Here is a 20,913-nt window from a genome sequence, read left to right as displayed (position 1 = left end):
TGCTATTCTTGCAAAATTTATAGCAAAATGATAAATCTATGCCTAAATTTGTACTGAGGTAATGTGACTTGCCCAAGATCACAAGGAGTAGCAGTGGGGTTTGAACCCAGGTTTATATCTTACTGATCTAGCTACTAGGCTACTCCACTACTCCACTGTGTGTCACCTCACAATTCTAATTATGGAACTATTAACACAGTCTCAAAAATAAGAGGTATTTCCCTATAGAAATACCTGCCCTTCAACTATAATTATCCAATTAGTAATCATGCAACATTGGTTTAGTTAAATGTTTGTATATTTTGTAATGCAACATAATAGTAGAGTAATTCTGAGTGTATAAAACATTTTACTACATAAAAATCATGCTATTGTAACCAATGTATATGTCCACTGAAAACCTTACTAGTAAGAAATGCATCTTCTTACCATGAATTACATTTTGAGGGGGCTATTATGAAAGAAAAAAAGGAAATTAAAGTAATAAACCCAAACCACAAGAGTTTGATAGGAATCCATTACCACAGGGAAGTTCTCAGGTCAAGTTGTACCCTTAGCTCATGCCATTGTCTCTCAGAATTGCATTGTATGCTAAAATGATTTCTTATTTCCAGAAGAGGACAGGACTCATTTGAAAGAAAAAAAACAAACAACAATAGGCCATTAATCATTCTCATAGTCCCCATCATATAGAGAGAGATGTATTATGATATCCAGGATTTTATTTTTCATATCAACTGAAACCTCTCTCTCTTGCCTGAGGAAGAACTTAAAAAAATGATTCTAGAGTTGATGCCTACCATGTGATAGAAGAAACCAGAGAATTTAAATGGTTATCTGTCCTTATGTCACTGAAAAAAAATCCCACTTCTTTATTCATCCCATTGTGCTCTGCATAAATTGATGCTATTTTATTATAGTTTTAGGGCTTATTAGTCTTGAAAGTGGTCAAACTGCACCAAACTGAGAAAAGCTGGCTGGCACGCTGAAAACAGATTGTATGTAAAGCTAACAAAGTTACTTTTGGATGTTTGTTTCTTGCAAGCTACTGTGCTGTGAAGCAGTAGGTTAATTAAAAATAATTGTCTTGCAGAAGCCTTTTATTGGTCAGATAGGAACTATTCTGTGCTTCTAATATTCATGGCATAACTTTCAAAGATCTCCATGCGGCCCCATTTATGCATGTATATAGGTGCGTGGAGATCCACTATAGTATTTTATAATCTGTGCGTATCTGATCCACACAGATTATAAAATAGACATATATTTGCTAGGGATGTGCACATACTTAGTGCGCTGTAAGTTCTATTAGGGCGCACTAACTAACCTGTTAGTGCGCATTAACATCTAGCTAATTCACACTATTTCGTTCGGTGTACTGCGCACTAATGCTGAGATAGTGTGCACTAACTGGTTGTTAGTGTGCAGTAAGGCCCATTAGTGTGCACTAACGCACTTCGTCAAAAAGTGCCGAAAAAAAAAATGAACCGTGCGAAAATGAAATTTTTCGTGGAGCGCCCAATCCGAAGCCTGACCCGATATCTTTAAACGAAGCACATCTCTAATATTTGCAATCCATATGTTTCACTAGGCGTGAATATTGCAATACATTGAAAGCGAGAACTCATGGTACTCAGAAAACTAAAACCGCTACTAACACTAACTAATTTCCGAACAGTTCTACAGGCACTAATTTTCTCCAGCACGGACTACTGTAATGCCCTTCTATTAGGACTCCCAAACACAACATTAAGACCACTCCAAAACACTTCAAATACTTCAAAACACAGCAGCTAGAATACTAACCGGAAAAAGGAGGAGGGGCCATATAACTGAAACCCTAGCGGAACTACACTGGTTACCTATCGAACACAGAATTAAATACAAAACCCTATGTACCATACATAAACTAATACATGATGAGAAATCAGATTGGCTAAACACAGCATTAAAAGAACACGTCCCACACAGAAACCTTCGATCTGCAAATAAAGCACTCTTAACCATTCCTTCAGTAAAAACGGCAAGATTAACCCAAGTGAGAGAGAGAGCATTTCACTAGCAGGCCCCATACTTTGGAATACAATGTCTCTAGAGATCAGATTGCAAAGAGATCTCAAAGCATTTAAGAAAAGTTTAAAAACATGGCTTTTCAAACAAACATTTTATAAAGAGAAGGGAGAATAGGAAATATTTAGAAACAGATAGAACACCGGCACACAGCATCTAGGATTGTACAGTAGAGTGGTTCACAAACTCTACATCACTATAAACATAATTATAACACTATGAATAGTGAATTTTACACGTGAACAGTACCTCACAGGTACAATTGGTCATGACCAACCCCACTAAACAATTGATTGTCTTAAATGATATATTGTAACCGAACCTTTAGCGGCACCTGTTAGAATGTACTATTGTACGTCCTCACCTACATTAATTTATGTGCCTACATGTAAATCGTTGCGATGGTATATGACTTAGCGACGGTATAGAAAAGACTTTAAATAAATAAATAAATAAATAAATAAAACTTTGCATATTCTACACCTCCAAAAAAGTATAACTTGTATCATAAAATCTTGATTTACATGAAGAAGTAGGTATATTTTAGAATATGTGGGGCAGATTTTAAAAGCCCTATGAACGTAAATCCATGGTCTCTCCTGAAATTCTACATAGCAATAAATGCAACTGACTCACATTGTTACTGAGCTTGGCAGCATACATATTAACACAAAATACTTATACTCCATCAAATACTGCAATGATATGTAAATTTTGTAAACAGTGAACTATAGCTGTCAAAATGAACCAAAATTAATCACAAGAAAAACAAAACAAAATCAAACAGTTAGATTTATTATATACTGACATTTGATCTCAATTGAGACATCACACCGGTTTACATTCAGGTACTGTAGGTATTTCTCTATCCCCAGAGGGCTTACAATCTAAGTTTTTGTAGCTGAGGCAATGTAGGGTAAAGTGACTTGCCCAAGGTCACAAGGAGCAACAGCAGGACTTGAACCTTGGTTTTCTGGTTCACAGTCCACTGCTCTAACCACTAGGCTATTCCTCCTCCCTTTGTTTTCTTGTTTTCTATTTCTGATGCCTTACCAAAATCGCGTGTTGAAATTACTTCTTTATCAAGTGGCATATGTTATCCAGGAATAGAGATGCACCCTAAACAGAGCTCCTCTTTCCCCTACTCCTCAACTTTTAGCAATTCCTATCTGAGCTATGGATATTCTAGAATAATTAGAAAAACAATAACTAGGGAAGAATCAGCTGGACTTACTGGATTTTTAAAGGACTTCCCATTTTTTTCCAGTCATAGAGACCAGTGAGGAGTCATGAACCATGCCCATGACCCCTACCAAACCATAGTCTGTTTTTTTCTCTTTCCCATTGAAGCAATGGCTTCCAAGTTGGGGGGAAACATTTAGGTAATCCCCCCTCAATTCCAAGATGTTATTCCATTGAGTGAGTCGTCCATACCATTTGAAATAGCGCTTCCATGGAAGATTTGTCAGGCCACAGTATATCTGGCTGAGAAAGGGAAGTAATTTCTTTTTATGGGGGCTAGATCCTCCATGAAGCCTTGCAACATCACAGCTGGATCCATAGGTAACAATTCAGATTCCAGACAAATTCTTCTGGGACCTAAAACAAACATATGTGTGTATTTGTTTATAGTGTATTGGTACCATGGAGAACATATATAAGCCTTGGCAGAATATGTGTTTTTACAGATGATATTCTTTGAAATCATAGGATGTGGAAGGGAAGCCACGTTCTGAGGTTCTGTTGAATTTTGCTTAAAGAGATTAAAAATTAGAACTCTTCATATTTGAGAAAGCCTTAAAAAATCGTGAGATTTTATTTTGTGGACAAAAGGTATACACTTTCCCTGATGTATCTAAAACTACACAGGGTCGTAGAAAACAGTTTCTTGTTGAAGGACAAAACATTGGAATTAGGGGCGACTTTTTATTTAAAGTTTCCCTGCCAATGTTTTGTCAACTACCAAGGGAATAAGTTTATCTTTACTATTCCTGCACATATGGAAAATTTTTTAAGGGATAAAGAATTAGAAAAGTTAAATCAGGCATTAATAACAGAAGTGGGTTAGAAATAATAGAAATATAATCCTCCTTCTCTTGTAAATTTTTCCTGATTGATTATCATTTAAGATAGCTCCCTTTATTGGATAAATTGTGCTAAATTTAATTTATCATTATGTTGTATTTTGTTTTTGGATTTATTATGATGTGCACAATTTATTTACTTTATTTAAAGTTTGGAAAAATTTGTTATCACTTGATGTGTGATTTGAAAATTAATAAAGTATAAATTATAAAAGAGATTAATAATTTAAAAAAAAAATAGTTCACCTCCAGGTTAACAGGCTCTATTTCAGTTCTTCCTAAAAAAGACATGGAAAGTAGACATGTTTATGTATCCACGTTTAAAATTCAGAGAGAGAGAGAGAGAGCAGCACAAGGTCTAAAGAGGACCCTAAACTGACAGAAACTCAGATAAATAGTGAGGTGACCAAAATTGCTTCTGAACTGGACCAACCTGTCACTGAATCATATATACTGACTCTAATCCAAGAATTCAAACTACTCAGAGTGGATATCTCTCAAACAGTGGCCAATTTGAAGAGAGAGGCTGAAGAACTAAATGAAATCAATGCAGAGGAATAGCTGGATACTTCTCTCCATCATTCCGCTAAGCTGAAAAGCCTGGAGATACCAGCGAGCTCAGAGAACAGCAGGATGATGTGGAAAGAAAGGCAAAGGTGCTCAAATATAAGAATGTTCGGCATGCTAGAGGTGGGCAAAAATGAGCTTGCCAAGAAAATTGTCCAAAGCCTCGATACAAATATCATGGCATCTGAAGGATATCCAGCAATGAACACTGACAAAGCCTATAGAAGTATGAGGAATAAAAGCAGCACAGACAATGCTGCAAGGGCAATAATAGCATGTTTCCACATGTTGTAGGACAAACAAAACAAGCAAGATCAGAGGTCAAGATATAATAAACTACAGTGGGTCGCTGATCAAAATATATTGACTTTTTTCTTCTCTTAATTTTATTTATATTCCTCTGTCTGCAACCCTGGGCCTCCCTGGTTCCCTATCATGGCCCTCTTTCCCACACTTTCCTTTGCCCTGTCGCCAAGCCAGAAACAATTCAGGTAGGACAGTCTGCTCCCATTCATACTTTTTGGCTCACCACTCACTCTGACGCATGCCACTGCCACTGCCACTGCTTCCTGCCCTTCTCCAGTCTATCTGTGGCTGCTTTCCAGACCAGACCCTTCAGCCCATGCCTCTCCCTAGGTCTTCCTTGGAGTTTGCATCCACTCCCTGGGTCTACCTCCGAAAATGTAGCTTCAGTAACTCCCTTGGGTACTGCTTTAATCACAGGTCAGAGGAGGAGTCCAATGACAGAACAGGTGGAAGCATGCAGCACTGATGCTTGGTACCTATCTGGACTGCCAATCCGCTGCTTGCCCCTGGTGACACTCCCATGCCTGCAATTCTGTTGCTTTGTGCGCTCCTACCTCTGGTCCAGCTGCCCTTGCTCATAGACTTATGTAATTTTGTGTGATTATGTGTGCTACTTATGCACAAAATTTCACACACACATAATTGCATAATTTGCATAATTCCCCAGGTTCTATATGGCTCTTTTTGTTAAGCCATCATTTAGAAAATTGCAGTGCATGATACAATGACACATGCACAATTTTTGTGAAAAACTTTTAATCAGGGAATTGTTGGATTTGCCAAACTACCTGCGGCTGATTCTATAATATGGTCACCTGACACTAAATATTCTCCTTAAGTTGGTGGTGCACACGGGGCCGGCTTTTAAGAGGTACGCGCGGGCGTACATTTGTGTGCGCAACCCGGCGTGCACAAATGTATGCCCGATTTTATAACATGCGCGCGCAAGGGGGTGCACACTTGTGAACCTTGCGCGCGCCGAGCTCTAGGGGAGCCCCGATGGCTTTCCCCGTTCCCTCCGAGGCTGCTCTGAAATCGGAGCTGCCTCGGAGGGAACTTTCCTTCTGCCTCCCCCAACTTCCCCTCCCTTCCCCTCCCTTCCCCTACCTAACCTGCCCCCCAACCCTACCTAAACCCCTCCTCACCTTTGTTTTACAAGATACTCCTGCCTCCAGGCAGGCATAGGTTGCGCGCACCGGCTAAGTACCAGCACGCGATCCCCTGGCCTCACGGCCCTACGAGTGCCTCTGGCCCTGCCCCCACCCCGCCCCCGCCCTGCCCCGTTTTTCAAGCCCCGGGACATACGCGCGTCCCGGGGCTTGTGCGCGTCGCCGGGCCTATGCAAAATAGGCTCAGCAAGCGTAACTCCCCCTGCGCGTGTAAATCCAACTGGATTTACGTGCGTAGGGCTTTTAAAATCTGCCCCACTATCAATAGTTGGTAGGATGTTAAGTGACTCCTTTTATCTTCAATGGCCTCCGAAAGGCCCACAAAACACAAATTTGACCGTCTAGAGCGGTTTTCTAAATCCTCTAATTTTGTTGCTTGGGTTGCTACTGCCTCTTTAAGGGCCACGATCTTGGCCTGTGCCGCATGGAGGCCATCTTGATTAGAGGAAATTTGCGCCTCCACCTCCACAAAACGTTTTTCTAGCCCGGCCATACCTGCTGTGAGCTCCGAGAGCTGTGCTGAAATCTTTTTTAATTCTGGGGTAAGTGCTGCCACGACCGCCGCGGTCATTTCGACTGGGCTCGACTGATGCGCCGAGCCAGGATTGGTCAGCCCCGCTTCTTCCTCAGGTATCGGGTCCAGTGCTCGGGCCTTGTCCTTTTCTTTATCTTTTTTAGTGGCCCGCAATGCCATCCACTCGCTCAAATAATGGCCCCTACGTCAAGATGCTTGTCCCGCTGATCAGGGCGGGTGAAAATGCAGCTAAAGGTGGCGGGATGGGGTCGGATAGGAGGAGGTTACGGCCCAGGAAGGGAGAGCACGTCTTCTCCCTTCAGCGTGTCATGTGATCTCTAAGTGACTCCTTTTTATCTTTCCTGATAATCCTTATGGCATTCTTTCTCTTTTTTCTTTCTTTCCATTTTTATTCCAGCAGGACAGACTTACTCAAGACTCCATTAAAGTTCTTAAAGGAAACAAATACAAAGGAAACAGATATTTAGATAAAGTTGAGTGATTTGTTACTATAAACTAGGCAAACATTGCAAAACTTTTAGGGACGATAATTTTGAGGCATTGTTGATAACTTATGAACCAAATTTGCACATAATTTCCACCAGTTTTTAAAGGGGATGTGATGTACACATGTGCGTTCTCTTTAAAAATCATGCCACCTACACTAACCACATAAGTTACATCTGCTAAATGGCATGCATAACATTCCTGGCTAAACTTACACTCATGCTGTTGCAGTACGGCATGCTTGCAACACAGGTTCTGAGGCTTTTTTTGAAGGGTTGTATGCTACTTCACAAACACACGTGTGGGCGAGCGAGCGAAGATACGCTTGAATTTTAAATTATTGGGCGCACTTGCACGTGCTTGATTTAAAATACGCCTACCGCGTGAAAGTATGCTCCTGATTTTAAGAGGTTAGGTGAGCAAACCTACTTCACGTATCTTCCATAGCACTTTACCGGCTTTAAGGCACATATGTAAGCAGATTTTAAAACATGCTTCTGCCAGGGACATTCCCAGTTTTCCAATTAGTCCAGTAGTTTGTCCAGTCAATATCAAGGTCTTCCAGACCCCTCCAGCTCTTCATTCTGCACACCCTCCCACCCGGTTGACCCGAGCCTCTCATCTTGTCATCTAAATCCTAAAACACAAGATCTGCAGATTTGTTCCTCCTCAGGAGCAGCAGTAAATAAATATACACAGCTAAGAAGCCGCAGCATGCCATGGCCTCCAGTTAAAAAACAGAGTTACGTGTGTAACAGTTGGCCCCACCCCAGAATGTCCATGCCCCGCCCCCTTATTTTTTGCTCGCACACATACGCACATAAATCAATGACTTCTAAAATTCGCGTTGCTCATGCACGATCCACATACTCGCGTATAGGGGCATGTTTGAGCTAGCAATGCTTTTTAAGTTGACCCCAAAGTATTTTGCAGTGGACGGTGTTTGTGTTGCTATTACTGAAGTGACACCAGAATTTGAAAATTTTATTTTGAATGGTGAGTTGTAAAGGGGAAAACATCCAAGATTCATTATAGGGGAAATTTGTATTGATGTGGAGTGTAGTACTGAACTGGAAGTGCAGGGTTTATATTGCGATTCCGTCCCTTCACTACCATATCCATATTGAAGAACTGGTTGAATGAGGATATCAGATAATTTTAATCATAATTTTACTGGGATGATGAAACTGGCCGGTTTTTGTTTTTTTTTAATTGCACAGAAGGTCCTTGGGACTTCTTCCTACTGTGCCTTTTATGGACAGTTTAAAGGCAGGGGACCATGCTATGGGCACAGGTGTGATTTGTGGGAATCTTGCTTTGACTTGACCCTCTGTCATTTGCCCTCGGCCCAAGTAATTCATTTTAGAGATTCCACTGGACCTTAGGCAAGTCTCCATTGCCTCAGAGAACTCAGTCTGTAAGTCTGCTTGGGCAGGGAAGTAACTCCAGTACTTGAATTGTACCTTGCCTTGAGCCTGGATTTGGAAAACCACAAGTAACTGAATAAAAAAATCCAAATGTATTTAGTCCAATAGAAAAAAATGTATCACCCACATCATTTTGATTGGCTTTTATTTCAATGTATATAAATGGATTAACATGGCAACCCCATTATTATATTTTAAGGAATCATTGTCAGCAGATACATTTTTTTGTAGGAGCACAGCCCAGACTTGTTTGTTTGTTATAGTGAAGCCTCCCGTTTATTTAGTGAACATGTGCATTGAATATGTCTGTTTCACTGATGCTGAAGTGAACCAGAGTACCAAGTAAAGCATGGCCACTGCCTGTTAGCATGGTTTATTTTTTCCACTGGGCTTGTTTTTAAGAAAACAAAAGGCTTAAATAATTTTAGCTCTCCTGGCAGTGCTTTTCTCTTTGGCCTCTAACTGATATCTTGCTGTTATAACAATGTTTCGGCTATATTTGGCACTTCGGTCATTATTTGCAATTTATCTTCTAATATCTTTGAGTCTAGGTCAAGCTTTCAGTGTGCTGCCAAACTCATCTCGGTGTTTCTGTGTGTTAGTAGGTGCTGGGCAGACTTGTGATCCTTACTGTGAGATTCTTATTTTCCCTTTTGTAATTCGGATGGGAAGTATAACTCTGAAAGTTACCATTGCTGTTCTAAGAACGTCCCTTTTACCCGTTACCTGAGATTTCTAATATTTTTGCTTAGGTGACAGAGGATGTTCAAACTCTTCCTTTTATTTTACAATAATACATTTAAAACCTGTCTTACCACCAAAGACTCTCTTTTGCATTCCAGGTTTTGCTTTGTCAGTTTTACGGTGTAGTAATCATGCTCTAAGAGCATTTCCTTTACAAAGCCATCTTCTGAAAGCTTTAATGTGGTCCTTCTCAAACTCATGGCCGTACATGAAAATGACACCTGCCGGCCCTGAGGCCAGCGCCATTTTGAAAGTTGCTACGGTGCAGACTCACGGCCGACCAGCACCATTCTGAAGAGGATGTGGACGGGGCAGGATGTGAGTGGGCATCCCTTCCACTCTTTTTACTTCTTTGTTGGCTCCATGAGATGGGTGAGTGGGGGCCAGGGTGGTTCCCAGCCCCAGCAATATTTCACAATGGGGGGAGAGAGGGGAGTCAGAGAGGCTCTGGGGCAGGCCCTGGGACACTCTTCAGGCTGGTGTTCGGGCCCAGGTAAGGCCCCAGGTCAGCAGGCAGACTGCGAATCGGCAGGGCAGTCCCCACACCCTTTTTTTTAAGTTTTTGGGGTATGTAAATGTACTGAAACAAAATAAACATTAAATTAATTTATTTTGGGGTTTAAAACCCTTCAAAAATGAAAAAAATTAAATTAAATTTTTTGGGCCTGCTCATCCCTATTAGATATTAAGAAAATAAACAAACATTCAGTATCCCTACCTAAATGTAGCATGCAAGAGAAAATTACAGCTCACTGTCACTGTCACAAGGAGGTGGCTCGGGGGCTTGCTTCCTGGATTTCTTCAACTCTACAGTCCTTTGGGCAGCTTTCTCCCTGGCACTTTTTTTTGCAGCAGGCTCTCAGGTTCTGGCTGGACTCACCCTCGCAGATAGCTAGGCTCTCCCTCTCCCCAATGTGAATCTCTCACCTCTGGATCTGAAGGGAAATGAAAAAAAAAAAAAAAGATCAGTGAGCTACCGAATCCTCCTTTTCTCTCTTTGCAAAGGCATTTCCCTGGGCAGATCAGTATTTATTTACCAGGGTAAAATGGCCTGACTGAAAACTGGCCTCCTCAAGTATGGATAAAAAGTCCACGCTGGTCCCACAGTGTACATACTCTCAGCCACGGGTGAAAAAAAACGAAGAGTTATAAGTATAGGTAAGGGCAGGTAAATAGCATGCATGCATTTGATTTTCATGTGCAGGCACACTATTTCTCCACTCCCCTCCCACCACACAAAGTATAGGGAGACTTTTAACTCGTCCACATTTTGCAACTAACTTTCAAAGCGAGGCAACGTGGTCAGTTCCTCTTTGAAAATCTGGGTGAAGTGCACAAGTTGAGGCCAGTGGAAAAATTGGCCACTTAATGGACTGGAGAATGCACCTTCCTGCACACGCTCTTTCTCAAGATCTGTCTGAGCACAGGAAATCCCGTCATGACATTTTCGTATGGTGTATAAAGTCGGAAAGGGCTGCGCAGAGGGAAGTGGACCTGAAGCACGAGTTACAAAATTGATCGTGTTGGAGGCACGGCACTTTAGAAGCAAAGAGTACGTGAGAGGCGGCAGAGAGATAGAGAAACCACGGGCAAAGACAGAGCGAATGTAGAGATAAAGCAGCAGCATCCAACTGGGTTGCATTATTGAATGTCATGATGAGTGATGTGGATGATAAGAGAGCATGGCTGCTGCGCTCTGCTTTGGGCATTCCGGAAAGGCAGAATCTAAAAATGTCAAAGAAATAAAATAAATAAATTGTACAACTCTGGGAATTGTGTACAGTAACTCAAGAGCTAACAGAAATAAAGAAGCACTAAAAGCAGGGGTATTGTCAATAGCAATGACAGGCTAATTAGCCGGTGAGTAATTGTATATGAGGTGAGTGCTATCTGCTTCTTAAATAGAATTTGAGGAGCAGCCTATATGGTGACTGTGGCCATGCTAATCTGACTTTTGCTCAGTTGTTGAATACCTACCTAAACTGCCCATTTCAGGTAGTGTCTCAGCCACTCACACGGCCTTGCCTGATGTTCTGGAATGGATTAAAGATCTTGGGATCGAGCTATAATTTACTGCATTTTTTTTTTTTTAGCCGTACAAAGAAAAATGATGGAAACAAGTGACCTGAAATGGATTTATTGTAGTGGCGTACAGTGCACTCAGATAAACAGAGTAAGGGAACTGCAAGCAGAGGTTTTAAAAGCATGCTGCAGTGCACTTTGGATGTAATTTACTACCCTTCCAAACCTATGCTCAAGGCGAGTTACAATTTGGAACAGTAGGGCCAGAATGGATTTACAATCTAAGGGGTAGATTTGTAAACACGCGCACGGGCGTCCATGTGCGCACGGTTCCCAGCGCGCGCACATGGACGTGCCGATTTTATAACGTGCACGTCGACACGCGCATGTTATAAAATCAGCTAATATGCGTGCCCGATTTTATATCGGTGCACACGCAAGGGGGGGATTTTATTAAAAAACAGGCGACACGATCAGGCCATTCCAAGGAGCGGACTGGGAGGGAACTTTCCTATCCCTCTATCTACCCTTCCTCCCTTTTCCCCTCTACTCACCTCTCCTCCCTGACCCCTAACCCCCCCCCCCCAACTAACCTTTTTTTTTTGTTTGTTTTTTAACCTACTCGCTCTCCTGAGCTGTAGTAAATTTGGCACACCAGCCAGCTGCCAGCATGCACTTCCGCAGGACAGGGCCTAATGGCCACTGTCCCGGCCAGCCCCCGCCTCCACCCTGCCCAGACTCCGCCCCCTGGCCCGTCCCTTTTTAAAGGCCCAGCAGTTCCGCGCATACCGGGAGATATGTGCGTGGCTGGGCCGTTTCGAAAATGCACTCGGCGCTTGCATGGCCCACCATGCACTTATCTCCCGGTTGCTGCACGTGCCAGGCTTTAAACATTTAGCAGTAAGTTGGTACCTATACAGTTTTCTACCCTCTGCAATGCAAGTAGAAATGTTAGATTTGTAAATAGGAATTTGAGGTTCTCCAGTGCTTAGTTAAGTTGTATTGTTCAATGTTTTACGTTTTCGGACAGATGAGTTCCATTTGGAGTAGAGGTTTGAAATGGCAGAGGCTGCATCTCTGCTCTTCCAGATGAAAAAGAGGCATATTGCTTGCATACTACATGCTGTTTCTATGCCCATTGCAGACACTGCATGTGATATGCCTGCTGCAAGTATTTGGCAAGCACGATGAAGGAAACTCTAGTGTGTGACAAGCTTTAGATAAGTGATGGAGAAGAAAAGGCAGGTCTGCATACTTCTACTAGTTTACAATAAAACAAAATAAAATTAAACAGAAATAGCATAGAGGAAAAGCAAGGTAGATCCTCCATGATAAATGCATACAGCAAGGCTACTGATGTGAGTTATGTGTTTTCAGAGATGTTCACTGTAAGATCTTACTAGATGAGAAAAGTTCAGTTGAATTTTAAAAAAGTGACTGCAATACAGGTTCAGCGCCATTTGTCCGACTAAGTTTAGACTTATAGCTAGACCAAATGATACAATTTCAACAACCAGATCTACTCACTGCCAGGCACTTAGTCAGCTTTTTATCTGGCTACAATGTTAGCCAGGTAAGTGGAGAGCAGAGAAGGGGTATCCCAGGGTGGAGTCAGCTATCTATCTAACTTACTTCTAGATTCATCAAATTGCTATAAATATAGCGGAAATAGCATCCGATAAAAAAATGGGCATGGTTAGGAAAATTGTAGAGTTGCTGGGGGGGGGGGGAGGACATATTATATAGATAGATAGATATACCACTGTAAGAGGGGACAGTTTTAATTCGGGGCGGATTTAGGTGGGCGGTTTTGGGGGTTGGTTTTACATACACAGTCAGAGGAAACTGCAAAATTGATATGATTGATGAATTTCTATCATTTGAATCAATGAAAGGTACCAACAAGAGGAGTTGATTTGTACAAAGCAGCCTCACCATCCAGCACCCGAAACCCGTCCTGAGTTGAAGTGTCCCCTCTTATAGCATGTCATATTGACTCTATGCAGAGACTCTCTCTCTCAACATTTTCCCCGCTAACACAGGCATAACACAGCAAAAAAAAGGGCTTCCCAAACCTGTCTTGGGGACCCCACAGCAACAGTCGGGTTTTCAGGATATCCACAACGAATATACATGAGCTCAATTTGCATATCATGGATATGCAGAATATGCAAATATATCTCATGCATATTCATTGTGGATATCCTGAAATCCAGACTGGCTGTTGGGTCCCCAGGGCAGGTTTGGGAAGATCTGCACTATAAGGTAAATTCTAAAAGACCAGTGAGCGCCAAAATCATGAGAATATGCGCACAAGTCGGGCTCGTGCATGAGCACCGAATTTTAAAAGCTGCCCAGATAACGCGTGTATCTCCCACTGCACGCAGATCTCAAAATTTTTCAAAAAGGGGTGTGGGCTTGGTCCGGGCAGGGCATGGGAATTTTGGGGCTGAACGCATCTATACATCTTTACACACCACAAAGAAATCTGTGCTCCTCAAAGAAAGGTTGATTAGTTGTGTCCTCTATTCGCACAGCCCGCCTTAGTGAAGTGAGATCATGAGTAATCTCGGTAGCAGGCCCAGTATTATGGACTAGCTTGCCAGACGGCCTAAGACAACAAACTGAAATCAAGACCTTTAAAAGAGAACTAAAGGCATGGCTTTTAAAAAGAGCATATGACAGCAATAGTTAATCTTGCTTACTGTAGCTGAAAGCATATATATATAGAAACCCAAGGCTCAATTCTTTTTCTGAAATTTTAATTTACTATCCAATTTTAATTTGACCTTATTTAAAGTTATTTAGATGTATTCATTTCACACTTATTTTATTAATTTTCTTATGTTTCTGTATAATTTTTAATCTATATTGTATTTTATGATTATATGCTTATATGATTTATTCTTTCAATTGATTGTAAACCGTTCGTGATAAATTAATTGAATGACAGTATATAAAAAGAAGTAACTAAATAAATAAATGAAATGCCTGAGTGCATGCTCAGATCCACTGCCGTGCAAATTTATTTCAGCTATGGAGGAGGTATAAGTTAAAAAAATAAAAAGAAAGAGCCATTTTAACAGGTTTAAAGGGTCTGGGGTAACTGGGGGAGTGCAGATTATCAAAGGGATTTGCAGGACCTAGCTGTTAACTTGGCGAACTGGTGGACAAACAGGTGAAATGGGCAATGGCATGGATATCCACCTCTTTTAAAATTCCCTGATTAATGGGGAAGAATTGGGATTTACAAGCCTATCATACGCCTGTTTAAAACTTGGTGCATATGTGTGTGTTTATGTTATAAAATGGCCACGTCCCTGGGTGTGCACTGGTACACATGTGCTAATGTGTGCCCACGTGCTGGTTTGAATGATATCGTCCCTGGCTTTTCTCCCATTCTGTGTCTATGGAAAAAATGCTTAGTAAATGAAGCCCAGCAGCTGAATATGGATCTTACAGTGTTAAGAATACCAGGCTACAGAATGTGACAATCTGCAACAATAAAGCAGGAGGCAGGAATGCAATTTTGGTGGATAATACTGATATTAAATTTAAAAAATACATATTTTGAGTTGCAGAACAGATGACATCAATAGGTACAGATCAGTTTGGTGGTTGACCACCCTCAAGAATTTAGAAAAAAACCCATTTTTTTTTCAGAAAAATGAAACTTGCAAGACGAGCAACTAAGTTAATCAGATGTCGATCTGAGTTACAGCTGTTTAAAGCTAAATAGCAGGGCAACAGTCTATGGCACTGAACAGACTAGTGAGTTTGATTATTGCAAATAGAGAAGAATTCTGTTGATTGCTTTTGTTAGTGATTAGTTCATGGAATATTTTGTTACCCACATAATGGAAAGTATGTCCTTTAGGCCAGTGGTTCTCATGCATGAATATGCATGTGACAGATTTGCATGCACTGTCTTCATTGTATGCAAATCTAGCTCATGCTTATTCATTGTGGTTGTCCTGATAGCCTGACTGGTTAGGTGGGCTCAGAGGACTGGGTGGACAACCCCTGCTTTAGGAAGCACACAAACAAAGGAAAGAAAAAGTGAAGTCATCTGCATTAAAATTTATACCGAGCCTTGATGACAGTTAACTGGGGAAATTGTCAATATTTAATAAAGAGGTCAACATTTACAAAAAGAAGGCTGGGCTGCATTAGAATTCAAAGTTCAGTTATGTCACAGGAATAATCATTTTCAAAGCCAGTTTTATGAGTGAAGCAGCAGTTTACCTACAGAAGAGGCCTTCCCGCAGGCTCGTAAACATGCACGCACTTACTGTTATGTATGGATTTTTGTTTTCAGGGAAAACTACTTACACAAATTAGCAGGTGTAAATGTGTGCGTGGATAGTTTTCCTGAGATGATTTTGAAAATGAAAGTATGCATGTACTTTCTCACAAACTTTGTACCAACGGAGGCTGTTAGACAATGACCCCATTTCTATGCAACTCATTGATCAGAGTAGCTTTGAGGATCAAGACGGCACCATAAAAAATTACCACAAAAATCCAAAGACTCGCCAAGCCTGCTCCCACACCCCACCGGATATCTCTTACCCCATCACTGGTCTTTAAAGTCTAAATAGTGCAAGAACAATCCTCAATTGCTCTTTCCCTGTCAAGTCAGTATTTCAAAATGACGCCGACTGGCCCTGAAATTGGCGACATTTGGTTGCATAAACACACCATAAAACATCCGTAGAACAAAGTTGCACCGACTGGCACCCTTTTGAAATAGGATCTGGTAGGCCAGGCACAAGTGGGCATTTCCACTGCCCCATTTGGACTTTAAAGACCAGTAATGGAGTAAAAGGCATCTGGGACGGAAGGAATGGCTGAGGGCCCAGGGCACCATCCCTAATGCTTAACTCATTTTGCAAGACCTGATCAAAAGAGCACAGCTCTTGAAAGCAAGATACAAACGTCTCAGGTTGCTCCATTAAGCAAGATATCATTTAAAATGTATTTGTCGACCTGATTGATACTGGGAGGAGGATGGGCCTCGTGGGAATTCCATGTATGCCTACGACTGCTCAAATCCTGGCAGTCAGTATGAGTTAATGGCCAAGATAAACATGGAAGTCAGGTAATTGTATGAACATTTGTTATGCTTTCTGTCTGAAAATGGAGCATCATATTGGTATCAGCCTATGCCTATGTGTACCAATTATACGAATACTTTGAATACTAACTTGTATTGTTGACTTCTCCTTTCATACATAAAAGCTTGCAGCTGAATGAATATTTAGGATTTTTTTCCTCTCTGACAATGCACTGTATAAATACATTTTGAATTTCTCCTTTCTGCTTTCATGTGCATTGACAGCTTCTTTTTTGTTAAACTTGCAGCAAGTAGTGGCAGCAGTAAATGCTGGAATCATACCGCTAGGAAACTCAAGTCAAAACAGCCACTGGGACTTGGGCAGCTCTTTCTTCTTTGCTGGCACTGTCATCACCACCATAGGTAGGACATGGCCTTTTATTATTGTTTGAACGCGCGCTATAAATGATATTAAATGTTACAACAAATGAGAGCTTTTGTCAAGATGTTAATACTGATTGCTAGTTAATAAATTTTCTCCTTAGGTGGAGGAGTGCTAAAACCTATTAGACTGCTTAAACGGGGAACTTTTCAAATAGCTCACATTTAGTGCATGTTCTGTGAATTAAGATCATTTTCAAAGAGAAACTACCCACATATTTTGTGCTTGCTATTTTGTGTGAATGTAGTTTTGAAAATGTTGAGTTTGCATGCTGTTTTGCATCCCCGACCTAAATGCCCAGGGGAATGCTTTCCCCATCCTATCCCACCCCACAACTAAAAGTGTGCATGCTGTGGAAGCTTGGGAGTACTTTAAGCCAGGCGGGCTATTTTCAGATGAGATCATCTAGGTGTGTTAATTCCCTTTCACGGGCCTGGAATGCTTTGAAAATTGTCACCTACAGAGTGGTTTTTGATCAGTAATTCATGACAAGAGTGCACATGCCAGCGTGTTTGTGCATGTCTACTCTGTGTGCTTTTGCACCAGACTTTAGACTAATTAAAGCTACAGTGATTCTAAAATAGAAAACATATAGTATAAAAAAGTAAGATTGAAAATGATGTTTTTATCTCATAGTTGGCAGTGTGTGTGATCAACTGCCTCACTCTGAATTTCTCTCAAGCAAAACAGGCGAGCTTTCTGATGTCATTTTATTGTAAACCATTCTGATGATACTTTGTCTAAAGGCGATCAATCAAATTGAATAAATAAGAACATAAGAACATAAGGCTTGCCGTACTGGGTCAGACCAAGGGTCCATCAAACCCAGCATCCTGTTTCCAACAGTGGCCAAACTAGGTCACAGGATTCCAAGGGGTGGATAGATTCCAAGCTGCTTATCCCAAGAATAAGCAGTGGATTTCTGCAACTCTCCCTTAATAATTGTTAATGGACATTTTCCTCCAGGAATTTGTCCAAACCTTTTTTCAAATGCGGCTATACTAATAGCTTTCATCACATCCTCTGGCAACGAATTCCAGAACTTAATTATGCTTTAAGTAAAAAAATATTTTCTCTTATTAGTTTTAAATGTATTACCCATTTACTTCATTGTATGTCCTCTGGTCTTTGTACTTTTTGAAAGAGTAAACAACTGATTAACGTTTACTTGTTCCATTCCACTCATTTTATAGACCTCTATCATATCTCCCCTCATCTGTCTCTTCTCCAAGCTGAAGAGTCCTAACCTCTTCAGCCTTTCTTCATAGGAAAATTGTTCCATTTGCTTTATCATCTTGGTGGCCCTTCTCTTTACCTTTTCTAATTCTGCTATATCTTTCTTGAGATGTTGTGACCAAAACTGAACGCAATACTCAAGATGAGGTCGCACCATGGAGTCATACAGAGGCATTACGATATTCTCTGTTTTAGTCTCCATTCCTTTCCTAATAATCCCTAGCATTGTATTTGCCTTCTTGGCTGCTGCTGCTGCACACTGAGCAGAAGATTTCACATATTTTTAATGATGACACCTAAATCCATTTCCTGATTGGTGACTCCTAATGTGGAACCTTGCATTTTATAGCTATAATTTGGGTTACTCTTCCCTAAGTGCATCACTTTGCACTTGTCTGCATTAAATTTCATTTTCCATTTGCATGCCCAAACTCCCAGTTTTTCAATGTCCTCTTGCACTTTCTCACAATTATCTTGTGATTTGACAACTTAGAATAATTTTGTGTCATTGGCAAATTTGATCACCTCGCTTGTTGTTCCCATTTCCATGTCTTTTATAAATATAATTTTAAAAGCATCAGCCCCAGAACAGATCCTTGGGGCACTCCACTATTCACCTTTTTCCATTGGGAAAATTTACCTTTTAGCCCTATTCTCTGTTTTCTATCTTTTAGCCAGTTGGCAATCCAGAATAGGATATTGCCACCCATGCCTATGACCTTCTAATTTCCTAAGAAGTCTCTCATGAGGGACTTTTGTCAAATGATTTCTGGAAATCCAGATATACTATATGAACTGGCTCACCTTTATCCAGTATTGCAAATTTGTGAGGTAAGACTTTCCTTGGTTAAATCCATGATGGCTTTATACATTAAACTATGCTTATCTATATGTTCTGCAATTTTGTTCTTTATGATAGTTTCTACCATTTTGCCTGGCATAGATGTCACTCACTGGTCTGTAGTTTCCTGGATCACCCCTTGATCCTTTTTAAAATATTGGTGTTACATTGGCAATCTTGCAGACTTTCAGGTACCATAGATTCTGTTATTGATAGTTTACAAATTTCCAATGGCAGGTGCACAATTTATTTTCTTAGTTCTTTCAGCACTCTGGAATGTATACCATCTGGTCCAGTTGATTTGCTACTCTTTAGTTTGTCAGTTTGCCCTAGTACATTTTCCAGGTTCACAGAGATTTGTTTTAGTTCCTCTGAATCAACACCTTTTATTATCATTTCTGCATGGGTATATCTCTAAACACTCTCAAAAATATTTTGGGAAATTGTATCAGAAAAACAATATGCTCTTACAGTCGTCTGGCTCTTGCCCACAAAGGGCTGCAAGTAGTATCGTGTATATGGCACACATAGTCACCTCATTTACTCTTTCCCAACGATTACAATTTTTTCATTTTTTAAAACCCCATTCACGTGACCCAAATTCTAAAACCAATTGTTGAAATACTTATCTGAACTACTGCCCAACACCTAAGTGCTCCAGTTTGTTTGAAGGATGGGCTCCACCTTAACTCTGGTTAAGGTGGAGCCCATCCTTTCACAAAATCCCCCATTCCCCAAAATGAAGCCCAGTTCCTGACAAATCTAAAACCCTCTTCCCTGCACCATCATCTAATCCATGCATCGAGACTTTGGAGCTCTGCCTGCTTCTGGGGTCCTGCACATGGAACAGGGAGCATTTCAGAGAATGCCACCCTGGAGGTTCTGGATTTCAACTTTCTACCTACAATCCTAAATTTGGCTTTTAGAACTTCCCTTCCATATTTTCGTATGTTGTTGGTGCCCACATGTATCATGACAGCCAGCTCCTCCCCAGCACTGTCTAAAATCCTATCTAGGCGATGCATGAGGTCCTCCACCTTTGCATCAGGCAGGCAAGTTACCAGGCTATTCTCACATCCACCAGCCACCCAACTATCTACATTTCTAATAGGGATGTGAATCATGTGATCGATCGTCTTAACGATCGATTTTGGCTGGGGGGGAGGGAAATCTGATCGTCTTGGTTTTTTTAATTAAAAAATCGTAAAAAATCGTAAATCGGGGGAGGGCGGGAAAACCGGCACACCAAAACAACCCTAAAACCCACCCCGACCCTTTAAAACAAATCCCCCACCCTCCCGAACCCCCCAAAATATTTTAAATTACCTGGGGTCCAGTGGGGGGGTCCCGGCGCGATCTCCCGCTCTCGGGCCACGGCTGCGTTAATAGAAATGGCGCCGGTGGCCCTTTGCCCTTACCATATGACAGGGCAAAGGTAGCGCCGGCGTCATTTTGGTTCCTGTCACCCGACATCACGAGTGCAGGAGATCGCTCCCGGACCCCCGCTGGACTTTTAGCAAGTCTTGTGGGGGTCAGGAGGCCCCCCCAAGCTGGCCAAAAGTCCCTGGGGGTCCAGCGGGGGTCCAGGAGCGATCTCCTGCACTTGTGATGTCGGGTGACAGGAACCAAAATGGCACCAGCGCTACCTTTGCCCTGTCATATGGTAAGGGCAAAGGGCCACCGGCGCCATTTCTATTAACGCAGCCATGGCCCGAGAGCGGGAGATCGCGCCGGGACCCCCCACTGGACCCCAGGTAATTTAAAACATTTTGGGGGGGTTTGGGAGGGTGGGGGATTTGTTTTAAAGGGTCGGGGTGGGTTTTAGGGTTGTTTTGGTGTGCAGGTTTTCCCGCCCTCCCCCCTAATTTCTAATAATCAAATCACCAACTATGACTGCCAACTTAACCCTTCCTTCCTGGGCAGTAGCC

At 41.5% G+C, this 20,913-nt stretch overlaps 1 protein-coding gene and 1 long non-coding RNA gene across 2 annotated transcripts in view; one reads left to right on the top strand and one right to left on the bottom strand.

The window, feature by feature from the left end:
• The window catches only part of KCNK2 (potassium two pore domain channel subfamily K member 2), a 260,603-nt gene that overhangs the window by 23,705 nt on the left and 215,985 nt on the right, over window positions 1–20,913 (top strand). Inside the window, exon 2 of the mRNA XM_029593201.1 lies at window positions 16,775–16,889. Within this exon, the coding sequence (XP_029449061.1) occupies window positions 16,775–16,889 (115 nt within the window). The remainder of the gene's footprint in view (window positions 1–16,774; window positions 16,890–20,913) is intronic.
• LOC115086827 lies at window positions 3,081–10,297 on the bottom strand. The gene is made up of 3 exons (XR_003855341.1): window positions 10,107–10,297; window positions 6,692–7,161; window positions 3,081–3,669 (listed from the first exon to the last, which is right to left on the bottom strand). It is a non-coding gene; the product is annotated as an uncharacterized LOC115086827 (long non-coding RNA).

Source organism: Rhinatrema bivittatum, chromosome 3 (genome assembly GCF_901001135.1).
Source record: "Rhinatrema bivittatum chromosome 3, aRhiBiv1.1, whole genome shotgun sequence".
Classification (NCBI taxonomy): domain Eukaryota; kingdom Metazoa; phylum Chordata; class Amphibia; order Gymnophiona; family Rhinatrematidae; genus Rhinatrema; species Rhinatrema bivittatum.
The sequence above is the reverse complement of the archived record's forward strand: the minus strand, read 5'-3'. Positions and strand labels throughout refer to the sequence as shown.